At 45.3% G+C, this 13,552-nt stretch overlaps 1 protein-coding gene across 4 annotated transcripts; it reads left to right on the forward strand.

Moving 5' to 3' along the window:
• Nucleotides 1–301: 301 nt before the first annotated feature.
• Nucleotides 302–9,239, forward strand: CTXN3 (cortexin 3). 4 transcript variants are annotated; one of them, XM_027606154.2, is made up of 2 exons: nt 302–609; nt 8,057–9,239. In XM_027606154.2, the coding sequence occupies exon 2, from the start codon at nt 8,156–8,158 to the stop codon at nt 8,399–8,401; it is 246 nt and encodes an 81-aa protein (XP_027461955.1). In that variant the 5' UTR covers nt 302–609; nt 8,057–8,155; the 3' UTR covers nt 8,402–9,239. The 4 variants fall into 4 exon arrangements, with proteins under 4 accessions (XP_027461955.1, XP_027461956.1, XP_027461958.1 ...); XM_027606155.2 differs by lacking the exon at nt 302–609 and adding an exon at nt 3,878–4,028; XM_027606157.2 differs by lacking the exon at nt 302–609 and adding an exon at nt 4,590–4,635.
• Nucleotides 9,240–13,552: the final 4,313 nt, after the last annotated feature.

Consider the following 13,552-nt stretch of genomic DNA (forward strand, 5'->3'; position numbering starts at 1 on the left):
CCCTTCCTTAGAAGTCTTCCCCTTAATTAAGTTGGCCCGAAGGTCACAAACCATAATCAATATGGAGGCTGGTTGCTGCAAGGTGCTAATTGACATCCCCAAAGAGGAATAGTGTCAACAATCAATAGAGAAGAGCAGAGCACTGGTAGATTTATGGCTTTGATTTTGAAAAGGTATGGGAATGCCCGGTGATGTTTCTCTGCTTCCCCCGCCCCCCCTCACCGGACTCCTTTTGAATGTTAATGCTTTCTTGAAGATGATTTCCGACTCACTGCTAGGATACTGCCTCTACTCACTGAAGCAGAATCCTCTGAAGAGTTGCGGAGGCAGAACTGAAATCATGGCTTGCCACAAAGCAGCAGCTGTATTGGCCGCTAATGATGCCTCACACAGAAAGACGATGCTCCTTTAACTCGGGGGTTTTAATGGGAAGTTTCTAAGGCTGAAACGACGGCTTTAGATCTGGGGTGTGCCATCAGCGGCTTGCAGATACCACTGTCTCCTGCCTCAACACAGCCTGGTCGGGAAGAATGGAAACTAAAGAGGCTTGTAACTACCTGTAACTGTTCCACCAGGAAATGGATCAAGTGTTTGTTCAGCCAGATTCAGGTACTTGACCAACACCGTGTCTTTGATGGGCTAATTAATGCTTTTCTCTAACTTTACGATGTATGCGTGAGCGATGATGGCAGGGATGCCTTTTGCATCCAAGTTCTGAATTTAGTTCTAGATGTCAGATGAAGTCTAATTAAACAGTTGCTAGGTTAAGTTAATGCGAGGGGGTGAAATGGAATGATGCCTTTATGTTTAAAGCATGCTTAAGTTTACAGTGCTACCGACACTGGATAAAGGAGGAGTAAAACAGGCTCTTTTCTTTGCTAAGCTGCAGTAAATTGCTCCTGAAAGCTATTTGCCCATTACAGTTATTTTTCCATTCACCTAAAACATCCAACCTTCCAAAATGTTACGGGGATGTTTTAATTTGTTCACAAAGGATCACAACTTAACAACTCCCAGTGATAACGCCGACTGTCCCTGGTGTCCCTGGGTGGCAAGCACGGAGCAGCGCTAGCCTTTTGAGGTATCAGCAAGCACTCTTGTTCACTAGGAAACACGCAAGGACAGGGAAGGCAAGCCGGGGATAACAGTAAGGTTTATCGTTTGAAGAGAAAAGTTCCAGTTTGCTAGTGGTGCTTTTTGGTACCCCCAGTTCCCGACGCGGCACTCACGTGGGATTTTCCTGAGGTTCTCAGCTAGGCTGTAGCCTCGCCCTGCAGTCCCTTTAAAACTCTTCTAGGAGATGTTGGGAGGAAGATGAAGACAGGGAAGAAGTAAAGCTGAGGTCAGGGCTCAGGTTGAAGAGAAAGGTCTCCTGCTGACCCAGAGCCGGCAAGCCAGGACCAAGAGGGGTCCACTCCCAAACCCAAGCAGACATCTGCAGGCTGACTTGGCAGTGACAGTCCGAGGGAACGGACCTCCCGGGGCAGCAGTGGAGGCGGGCGACAGTTCCGAAACTGCCTGTTGACATTTGTAGCTGACCACATTCACGTGTGTGTCAAGCCATTGTTTTGGGGCTTCCTAGTAGCCTCGGGTCTATTTGTTGGCTGTGTTAAAGTTCTATCTCTGTCCTTAGCCATCCTGTGAATTCTGAAGCATCAGGGCTATTGTACTGGATCAAGAGGGCTGTATTCAGAAAAGAAAAATATGGAACTTGCCAGGTATTTATGTGAGAAAAAAAAAGGGAGGTGTATGTTGGTTAAAATATATGAAGTACCTAGAAAGAGCTAGGAAATCTTTACCTGACTTTCTGGGCCGGTCACCAAGAGGGCCATGAGTTCTTTGCATTTATAGGAAATATTTTGCATCCTTGTGTGTATATCCTGGAATGCAAATTACTGTTCCCTGGGCTCATACCCAGTAGTTCCACAAGATTCATAGGTAATAACTTTTGTTTATATAGTGATTTGATTCCTTAGATGAGGTAGGTTTTTCTGGGAGGCTCACAGTTATAGGGGAAGATATATAATAGGGTCGACTGAGATGTTTACAAGTCTGGGGTGGGGGGCTTGGGATGGAGGACGGAGTATATCTCCAGAGACTCTACTTATGCAAACAGCAATGCAGCTGAGGCTTTGTGTACCTCAAAACACAGAGATGATTCTCTTTAGCCTCCCTCTCAGCATATGTAGTAGGTTAATCATTGAAAGGCATGTTAACATTTCAACAGTCAGTTTCAGAACTGTTGCAGAATAATGCAGCACTTGGAGGAACTTGGTCTCTGCTAGTCATTGCAAATTCAGTCTTGCCTACCTAGCCAATTCCCTTCCTGGTACAGTCTGCAGAGTGGTCTCACTAGTCTGCCAGATAAATATAAATAAGATACACGGGATGTCTTTGTAGGACGAAGTGTCCTGTCCATTACACGCGAATGTAAACTCTACAAACCTGTGAGTGTTCTTGCTCAATAGACCCACTGTTTTTGCGTCTACTTTTGAAAACATGTCAAGTCACATAACTAGGTTTCTGGCCTAGAAGTTTTAAAAAATGAGGTGTGGCACTTAAGTGGTTTAGAGGTACTTAAAATACAGTATTGCTTCACTGCGCCCTGCACACCATTAGCAGCTGAGGGATGGCTGACTTGCTACTCATTCCTACACGCTGGAGAGAAAACTTGCGAGTCAGCAGCCTTTGGGGAATGCTTCTCTTCTGGTAACTGATTTTTATGATTTGGGGCAGTTCACTTATAATCTCCATTCCCCAGTGTGCTTGTTTGCATAATAGAAATGAGAAAGAAACCTCATTTTGCACACAAATGGTAGAAAGAGGAAACGCTCGTTCATCATCACAGATTTATTGAACGTTCACGATGTGCTAGGCAGGACTTCACATGCGCTGCCTCTGTTATAACTATGACCGTTGCAACCCGTTGTGTAAGGGGGCGGGGGCAGTCCATGAGCTGATGGCCACGAAAGTGAGAGGGTGGGACCAAATGCCTGTGGGCAGCTCCACAGAGCAAGGTGCCAAGGGCACCAAACTAATTCTGTTGCTGTCACTTTAAAAATAAGAAAAGCAATATATCATTGCTTTAAGGTCTATTTTCTTCAGATAAGATAATTTCCCTTACCGTTAAATTGTATAATACGACGCTAACAAAATGAAATGTCCAAAGGATCCAAGCTTGGGAAGGCTACATGTTGACACTCACGGTTTCCAGGTAAGACATCTGGCTTCAGGATATTTTAAACGGCTGTTCTTCCCCAGCAGCAGAGCCAGTTAGCTCCGAAGGGCTTGAGCCCTGAAACAGAAGGGCCACCGCTAATTTTTGTATTTGATGGGACCCGACCCATCAGCCTTGATGCCAAGGAAAATTTAAAAAGGCAAATAACAGCTTTTCAAATCATGAAATCGGAGACTATTAAAGTGTCACTGTGACTCAGACTATCTGTGATTCTTTGAAATAAGATCTACTTCAAACACAGGGGCCTGACATCCCAGGTTGGCTGGATGACATGGGCTTTTTTATCCCTTCTTTGTCTCAGCTAGCACCTCAAAGTTTGAATTCAGTTCCTTGGATTGTAAGGGGCCAGAGATTTGATTCAGCCTCTATTTTAAAAAAAAAAAGGCAGTGACCCCAGAACAGCAAGGAATTCCTCAAGGAGCTTGCTATTTAGTAAGGGGCCCGAGGTGAACACCCTGTGGAGACGGGTCCTGGGAGAGGTGCTGCCGCAGAAAGCAGGTGCAGGGCTCCTGCGGGGGACAGAGCAGGAAGCACGCCATCCCTCTGGTGCAGGGAGAGACAGAGGCCCCACCGAGGAGAGGAGGTGGCATTTGGTGCGAACCCTGAGGGAGGGAGCGAAACCCACAGGCGCGAATAGAGGGAGGAGGAGGGCATCAGGCAGAGAGCATCATGACTAAAAGCTCAGAGGTGGGAAACCTGGCGGGGTTCAAGGAACAGCTCGTGTTAGGTCAAGCTGCAGAGCAGACCAAGTGAGGACGGCCTCCTCAGGTGTCTGCAGACTCCATCCCATGTAAGTCTGTTCTTCTTGGTCCTTGTACTCCAAACCAAATGCAATTTGATCTTTGTTTCTGTTTGAACTTAGGAGAAAAAGAAATTCCTATCTTACAAAAATTCCATTGTCGGAACATGACCTAATTTATCGTCCAGGAAACAGGGCTCTCAGGTCCGGGAGGGACTCAATGGGCCGTTAGGGTCCTTGGACGTTGGGGCGCCAAGGTTTTCTGGAGGGAAGAAGTGGTAAGAACTGAGCTGAGAAGGATGGATCATGGCGCAGTATGTTGGAAGCATGAGGAAAGGAAGAGAGGCCTCTTTGTAAATTATTTTAAGTGGGGCTAGTGGCTGAGAGTGATAGTGGCTAGGGCTGAGCTGAACTGCTCACCAGGGGCTTCGTAGGTGATGCAGAGGGTTTTACACTTTGTGACGATCACAGAGTCCAGGGAGCTTGACTCTGGGGATGTGTTATAGGATTTAATACTATTAAATTATTTTAATTCAGTTTTCCTTAGTCCAGTATTAAAACGAGCCTTTATTGTGTCCTGAGCACACACAAATGGAGGTTCAGGGAAGACATGCATGCGCCGTGTGTTGGGGAAGCCAGTTAGGATTGAAATACGGCGGTGAGTACCTGCGGTTCTCTCGTACTTAAAAAAACCGCCTTTGATTATTATTAACACTTAGGACGGTTATGTCGGGAAGTCCTTTGAAATAATTTACTCGCCCAGATTTCTCTATTCGTCTGAAAGGAAGATTTCATTATTCAGGTAGGAGCCGTCGTGAACATTTTACAAGGATCATTTTTGCCAAAAGGGGACATTTCACTCCAAGGCAGACATTTTAAAAATGTTGCTGTCTTTGAATATTTGGGGACTGTGGTAGTTCAGTGATTAGATTTATCTCTTTTTCTGCCTCTTCCTCCATCCGATGCTGCCTTCAACTTAAATGTGCTGTGGAGCTTTCCCAATTTGTAAATTACTGATTCGCTGATGGCGGGTTTAAAACCAAGCAGGCTCTTCGAGGGATTTCAATCAGTCCCAGGCAAAGCTGTGAAAGAGCTGGCTTTTCTTCCTGGGTCTCCGTATCCCCATATCCCTTTCTAACCATCTCCGGATGGTGTCATCTGTACCTCCCTTCCCCCGCCCTCCCCAGGACTTCCCTACTGGGCCGTCAGCCTTCAGTGCCCCACGTCTGCTCCCCCTAAACCCCAGTGGCCCCTCATTTCCAGCAAGACCCATCAGCCCCCTTTCTATCCAGCTACCACATTTCGCCTCCTTCAAGTAAGTGCAGTTTTCCCAGACAAATCCTTGCTAAGTTTATCAGGGAGGGGTTGGAGGGTATATATATTTATGTTTTAGCAGGCTTCCCAAAACCTGTGAGGAGGCTGCAGAGAGGGTTAACCATATTCTTGCATCTGCTTTTTAATCAGCATAGGGTGGTATCACTGCAAATTAAAACTGATTTTTATATCATTCTAAGGGTTGGCTTCCCTGGGAAGAAGCCAGGCTCCAGACTCATTTACAGGGAGACGGGAGAGGGAAATGGGGCCGATAACCTGAATCAGGATGACTAGGTTACTTGCTGGGGCTTCTTGGAATGCGCGCCCATCCCCGGAGACCCCACATGAATGGTGGGCCAGCTCAAAAACATGAGTTACAGAGGAAGCCTAGGCAGTGTGAGATGATGAGCTAGGAGAAAAGGAGCTGGCATTTTGCCTTGGATGAATGACAAGGCCGGAGACGACTGCTCCCGGGCATCGAGACGGCTCTCATCAAGTGGACACCGGGGGTGAGAAGCGGAGGACTGACTACGGTATCGCTCTTCTGGCCGCCCAGCTGGTGGCCGGGGAGTCATCACAGGCTCAAATTTTCCTCTGTCTAGTGGTTCACTGTTTTCGATGAACTTCACAGACCCAGAAATCTTTATGTCATAGGTTTACACAGTTAATGGGCTTCAATTTTCCTCTAATTCCTTTCTGGACTACATCATGTTTTCTTACAGAACGTCCTGAAAATGCATAGCTATCTCAGCTGTGTTAAGAAGAGACAAAGAAAGGGACTCTGGCCTCATTTGGGCTGGAGGGGAAATGGACACAGAGTGGGACTCGAGTAAGTCCGTGGGGGGGGGGGGGGGCAGGGTCGAAGAGATGGGGTGCTCAGTAGGACATGGGGGGGCAAGTGGGGACATGGTAGGAAGGCTTAGGTATTCATTCCTTGAGCAGCACGTGACTTTCTTTGGACCCAGCCCTTGGTGAATGTTATACTCGGTATGAACAAGCCTAGTTTGGATATTTCTTGGGTGTGCAAACGGCCCTTCCTGGAAGCACTAGGGATTCCTGCATTGGGAGCTCTGGCCACCCTTTCCTGCCCCCTCCCCTCAGCCCAGTTATCTGCCGAGACTTAACACCCAAGGTTGGGAGGGTGCTTAAAAACAAGCAAACCGAACCCAACCCAATCCATCAGCATCCTCTATATCCCTAGGGAGCTTCTTTTTAAGAAACACCATCAAATTTTATCCCGATCTTGCTTCAAAACAAAAATGAATGATAAGCAAATCTACCACAACTATTTCAGCCTTAAACAAAATGTAGTCACAGAGCCGCAAGATATTCCTTCCCCCCAAGTTGGTAACTCCTTCCTTCCAGACGCTGGTTGCAAATCCCTTTATAAACTGTGCCTTAAACTGTGATTTTATAAACTCTGAAGTGTCAACACACATGCAAGCTGTTATTATGACCACTAACGCTATACTTCAAGGCAACAATTAGAAGTTAACAGTAGAAATATTGTGTTCCAGCTTTGGGTCATAATTTCTATTTTTATTTGGTTGCTCATTTTCATTGAACATCATTTCTTTTGAGTCCATGTTAATTCCCATAGCTGGCTACTCTCCTATGCAATTTTTCTTATAAATAGCCTCATACATAGATTCAGTTCAACATCTGAAGTTTTTATGGCCTTTTGTGTATACTACTCCAACTTGCCTTTAAGGACAAACGGTAATATCCATATATCTTCACTTTTCCACCAATACAATGGAAATGGTGATAACTTTTCTTTCTCTTCCTCTTTATCAAATGGTTTTAAGCAATAGGAAGCCGCTGTGAAGTTTTTTTTTAAGAAAGGCAGCCAATCAATTCCTTCTCCCTAGCTCGATTCTCAAGGTGCTTCTCGGGGACAAGTATTGAACCTGGTCTTTGTTTTCTGAAGAAAAAAGAAAAGCAGCTGGAGCTTGGTGGTCAGGGAGTCTGAGATGCCTCCTTTCTCCCTTGGCCCAGGCAAGGGAAAGCAAAGGAGAAGCTTCCTGTCTTCCACGGCCATGTCTGAAGCAAAGCAACTCTTCGTTTTGTTCGTTTTTCTTTGCTGTATACTTTTCAAAGTGTTTCCGCAGACATCCGTCCTCATTATGGCACCGTGAGTGAGATACACAGACATTTCTGATTCCATTTTTACGGCTTCATGACCCCTCCAAGGGCCCATACTCACTGAGCAGTAAAACGGAGGCCAGAATCCGATAGTCCCTGAGAGTTTCTCTGCTAAGCACCTTTTCCAGCCTCAGTTTCCTTCCACTGGGGCCGTAGAGGTCTCTGCTGTCTCAGAGCTCGTGGTAGAGTGGTTGACCTATGTTGTATTTAGCTACAGTCTTGGCACATAGCTGATGTTGCATCAATGGTATCATTATGAAAATGATGTGAAAGTCATATTATTAGAGGGATTCTGGAAGAGACTTGGCAGGGGGCCCTGGGTTTGGATGTCAAGTTGGCAGCACACCCTGAGGTCAACATTACCTTGCACATTTCTCATCTTCTGTACTCTGGTCGTCTTCCCCGCTCCGCCCTCCTGGCCCCAGGTGCCTGCCCTGAGGACAGTCTGGTAATTTCATGCAAGTGTAAAATATTCTTTCCCATAATGACACAGAATGTAGCATGTCTGGTGAAAAAGTTTAGAGATTCCTCATTTTCTCTGACAAACAGGACCCGTGAGCGTGGAAATCCAGTTGCTCTTTGGTAGTTATCCCCTCCCCTTCCCTTTCTTTCTCCTGCAGATAACTCAGCATCTCCACGGCGCAGCCACCATGATCTCAGCAGACTGATGATGGAAGAAAAGGAAACTGGGAGATCCCGTGCTCCTGCTTCTCCGGACGATGGATGGAGGACAGCCCGTCCCTTCACCCCTAGTGCCCCTTGAGAACGTGTCGGCAGATTCTAGCATGTCTCTAGAGCAGAAAACCACATTTGTGTTTGTGATTTTGTTGTTCATTTTCTTGGGCATCCTCATTGTCAGGTGCTTCCGGATCCTTCTGGACCCATATCGGAGCATGCCGACCTCAACCTGGGCCGATGGACTTGAAGGACTGGAGAAGGGGCAGTTTGACCATGCCCTTGCTTAGCAGAGGGGGGCAGGAGCCCCTCCTGAGGAGGTGAAGTGCGGCATGTCTTGGTGAGGAATTCTCTTTAGTCAGTGTTCTCAACAAACCAAGTTTTAACAGCACCTGGTCCTAGACTTCCAGTCCCTCATTTATTAAACATGCTGTTAGGTTAAAAGCATTTGAAGGATATTGGAGATGAAGGTTTATAACACCCGCCCAAAATAGGAAGGCTTGAATTTCCATGTTTCCTCGGCGAAGGAATATCGCTGAACGTGTGCGATGGTGAAAGCAAGAGCCTCAGCACTGACACAAACTTTGCCATAAAATGAAGTGCTCTCCCACCCAACCAGAGAATAAAGAATGGGAAGGATCTGAAATGAATCCGGTCACAGCGCCATGAAGAGCATTCCTCGTTCTGAGCATGTCTCTCAGTTGGTTTACTTGCACGGGAATCCGGGTCCCGGGCAGAGAGACTGGGCTGGGTGAACCCGGAGGAGCATTGGGAAGCCAGCGGGTGGGGGGCGCTTAGCACAAATGGTTCCCTGCCCGGAAAAGATGAGTGAGGATGATCTCATTTTATTTCTCAAGTACAACTGAATTCAAAGGCTTATGGAGGTTTGAAAACTCTCCACCAGGCCAAGTACATTCTAGGTATTCATATTAATTAGAAGTAGCTATACCTAACCTGAATTGACTTTCTTGACACAGATGATTGAACTAATGGGTTGTGAGTGCAGCTACGAGTTGTTGTTGTTTGTTTGCTTTTTCTAATAAAAAGTTAATTGTTTAGAAGAGAAGACTGTCACAGTCTTAAGAGGAATGTATGTTTGTGATGGAATAGAGCAGCCAAATAAAACTTCTCAAGAAACGGTAGTGTCTCCTTTCCTGTTTCACTGAGACCCATGTACTGGTGGCAGTGTGTGATACCGAGCGCGGAGGGCGAGCCGCGTTCTGAGAGACAGAAAAAGCTGCAAGGTCATCGAGTTCATCCCTCTCCCGTTTCAGAAAGGGCTCCCACACATCGTCCTGCGCATGTACAACCTATTCTAAGCACGATTTAAGACCACCGAGGAAAGAGCAATGTGAACACTTCTTATTCCAACTTGTCTTGGTAGGAAAACCTGGTCTCTACACCAGACCCCTGAGGCTGTATCTATAATCTCTGTCTTGTGATTTTCTCCTCAGCCAGCCATCCTATTTTTTATTAATTAAAAAAGTCCAAAAAGTCAACTATGCCCGAAAAAGCAGCCCTTTGTAAACTTTCTTCCTTGTCTTCCCTTTTTATTTTTATTTTTATTTTTTTTAACGTTCTTTGGAGGGTCTGCTGTCTAGATTCCCCCTTCCCCATGTTCCACTTGACTTTGTTTTTAAAATTTTTTTAAATTAATTTTTAAAAAGTAATCTCTACACCCAAAGCGGGACTTGAACTCACAACCCCAAGATCAAGAGTCACACACTCTTCCAACGGAGAGAGCCAGGCGTCCCTCTTGACTTTTTTTATTAAAAAAAAAAAAAAGTAACAGCTCTATTGGAATATAATACACATACCATAAAATTTACACTTTGAAAGTGTACAATTCAGCAGCTTTTAGTACCTCTCCAGAGTTGGGTGACCATCACCACTGTCTAATTCAATTCTATACCCACTAGTAGCAACTTCGCATCCCCTTCCTCACAGCCCCTGGCAATCTCGAATCCACTTTCTGTCTCTGTGGGTTTGCCAATTCTGGAAACTTTATTTAAATGGAATTATAGAATACGGGGTCTTTTGTGTCTGGCTTTTTGCACTCGCATGTTTTCAAGGTCGGTTCATCCATGTGGTAGCATTCCTTTGCAGGGCCAAATAATATTCTATTGTTTGGCTGTACCATGTTTTGTTGGTTTATCGGTTGTCACGGTTATCCAGCGGCGAGTATGACTACTGCTGTGGACATTTGTGTCCAAGTCTTTGTATATTTTCCGTTCTCTTGAGTATATTCCTAGAAGTGGATTTGCTGGGTTATATTCTAACTCTATGTTTAACTTTTTGAAGAAGCTGAGACTGTTTTCCAAAGCGGTTGCATCATTTTACCTTCCCACCAGCAATGTATGGGGCTTTTGGTTCTTTTCTTAACTCTCTCCAATGACCCAGATTTCTTGTTTAGCTATAGACTTTATAATGGAACACACCACTTCAAGAATGAGTCATATTAAAAGGAGAGAACCACCTCGTGGTATCTACAAACTGCTAGTTTACTGATGCTTCCGAAGATCCTTTGCTTCCAGATCTAAAGCAAAACAGTGATGCTGATCTGCAGTCATCCCCTGGTCTGTGACGTCACCTGAGTATTTTTTTTTGTTTTACTAATACATATTTTTTAATCCACTAATTAAAAAGTTTTCTTTTTTATTCAAATGTCCCGCATTCCATGTGTCCCTATGCAATTTTTTCCTATTTTATTGGGTCTCTTTAAACCCATGCAAGTATTTATGAACCACCTGCTTTGAACCTGGCCTTTCTGGCACAGGGCCAGTTCTTGCTCTTGAGTACCTTTCAACCTTGTTGGAGGCCTAAGAAATGAAAGAAGGCATGGGTCTGAGTCTTTGTGACCGAGATGGACTTATGGTTCCCATACTATCAAAATCATCTGGGACCTTAAAAAAATATGTATGACCCCCCCCCCCCCACTAATTGTTCTTATAAAAGTTGTACTTGATCATGGTAAAAATGTATAAACATCACGCAAAAATATAGAGTAAAAATCCATAGTCAAAATTCTGCCTCCTTAGGTCACTCTAATTCCAGTTTCTCTAGGGGAGCTTGTTGAAAATGTAGAGTGCTACAGCCTTCCATCCCTAGAGGTTGATTCTGTGGAGCTGGGTCGGTGAACAAATGCTGTGGGAGACAGAACACGGGAGCGATGGACACGGGCCAAGACAATCAAGGAACTCTCCCAGGACACAACGATTCAGGTGTGATGGTACATGTTTGAATGTTTGGTATAAGGCTTTATGCAATGGAAGTCATTATTATGAAATAAGTTATATCTTCACCTAATAGGATGGAGATGTTTGGGGTATATGCAAAGGAGGAGAGGAGGGAAAACAACAGAGTAAGGAAAAGGGGTGTGGGTGTGGAGCCTGCAGCCGGGAGAGCAGCCTGGCTGGGGAAGATGGTTGGGGCGTAGCTGGAGCTTGTGTAGAAGGGATAAAGGTGAACACCAGAGTGTCCGCAAAAGCAAAATGAAGTGTGGGAGTCAGTGCAGGTTGGCGAGAAAGAAAATGACACGAGGAGCGGCTGTCAGTTCCAGTTTGTGTAGGCTTCCTCAGGGCAACGTGGGGATCTGCTTCTATAATGGGAACGGACTGAAATAGCCACCTGCCCTCTGAGGCTTGGAGCCCAGGACTGCCAGTAAGTGCAAGGGGGCCTCCCGAAGCCTGCTCTTCTTTCTTTCCTCCCTTCATTCCTCGCTCCATTTCTGTTTTTCCTTCTCAGATTACTGCTCCTTGTTCAACCTGCCCTCACTGGGTCTCCCGTGCTCCACCCCTCCCTTGTCCAGAGCCAGAGTACCATAACAAGCGATAAAAAGCTTTGGGCTATTCAGAGTAAATCGATCCCTCTGGTGAGAAGTGCTAACTCTCTGTTTTAATTACTCACAGCTCCTTGGGGTGAACAGCATATTCTCGAAAGGTCACATAAGCCCTCCTTTTCCCGGCTTTCTGGCTTCAGGAGTTACAGTGCAGCACTGTGCCTACCTTACAAGATATTTATAACAAGGGCAGCCGCCCTCTATCGTGTATATCTGCGTCCCAGGAGGAAGAAATTACTTCCCCAAGGTCACTCTGGAGTAGAGCTGCCTTTTTGATTCAGAAAAATGTGGCTAAATCATGCTCTGTCTAAGATCTATGCCCCGTCTATGCCCCCAAGGGACCCCAAGTTCTAGATCAACATTGCTCCCTCCAAGAGACCTTTTTTAAGTATCTTAAGCATGGAGCAAAGTAAGTCCGACATGGGGTGTGAAGCAGATTAACTTGACTCCTGCTGTTGAAGTAATGAACATTCCAAGCCAGATCATTCTTTTACTATTTTTAAGGGTTAAAGCTGAAACAAAATAAGCAACAGTTTTAGGAGGCAGAAGTTGGAACAGATGCTTAGGTATGTAGGAAAAATATGCATTCAAGTTCCTTTTTTATTGGCTTCATCGCATAGTGTTTTATTGAAACCCTGAAGCTTTCCTATTGTGAATATATTGATAAATTTGGGGAGATGAGAAATTTTACTTGCCCACCGTAAATCATTTTTGAAAAACCCTGTGGTGAAGAAGATGTCAACTTCCCAAACTGACATGTAAAACATATTGAAACACAATTATTTTCAAAAAAAATATTTTGACCCCAGAGCCCTGAATAAATTCTGAGATCTGATCTATGAGATTTGAGGGTTGGGTCTTCTGAGACAAATTATGCACAGGATGGAGTCTCAGTTGTTGATCAGTCACAAAGTTGTAGAGTAGAGCCATGATCTCCGAAGTGCCCAAATCACTAAATGTGTATATGCAATCTGGGATTAGGTAACCCATGCCGGAAGTTATTTGCTCCTTGTGAGGCGTCAAAGAAAGACTCCCTAATCTTGGTATCTCTTGTTTCTTAAAAGGATCAATGAATGATTACCAGAGAGATACCTACCTCTTCAAAAGCAAGGCTTCGCCATTCTACAGCGTGGGTTGGCCCGATGAGCCAGGGTCCAACATTTCAGCCAGTCTAGGGTCCTTTCCAAGGTCATTTTTGAGACTAGCGTTCCCTGGCTGGATTGAGTATAGAATGGGAATTTTTGTCTCCAGTTTCCTGCCGTAAACTACACTCATGTCTTGTCACAAACACCACGGGATGCTATTGTATCCCTCCAGCCTGGAGCCTTTCCCACTATCCTGACGGAAGTTGCTGTGCTTTAGGGTGGGAGAGGTTCCCTTTAAGCTATCGTTCAAAGGTGATTTCCACCCTCACTTTTTCTCTCAGCCCCTATTGCCCAGCCTAAGAGCTCCAGATTTATGCCAGCTTTCAAGAAAGTGGCTCTCCCTGGATTCTTTGGAGCCTGCAAAGCTAGAAAGAAACATTGCTGCTGTCTATTTCAACCCCCTCACTTTGCTCATAAAGAAATAGAGAGGCCACGAGGTCAAAGGGCATGTTCTGTCA

This window comes from Zalophus californianus, chromosome 5 (assembly GCF_009762305.2).
Source record: "Zalophus californianus isolate mZalCal1 chromosome 5, mZalCal1.pri.v2, whole genome shotgun sequence".
In the NCBI taxonomy this organism is placed as follows: domain Eukaryota; kingdom Metazoa; phylum Chordata; class Mammalia; order Carnivora; family Otariidae; genus Zalophus; species Zalophus californianus.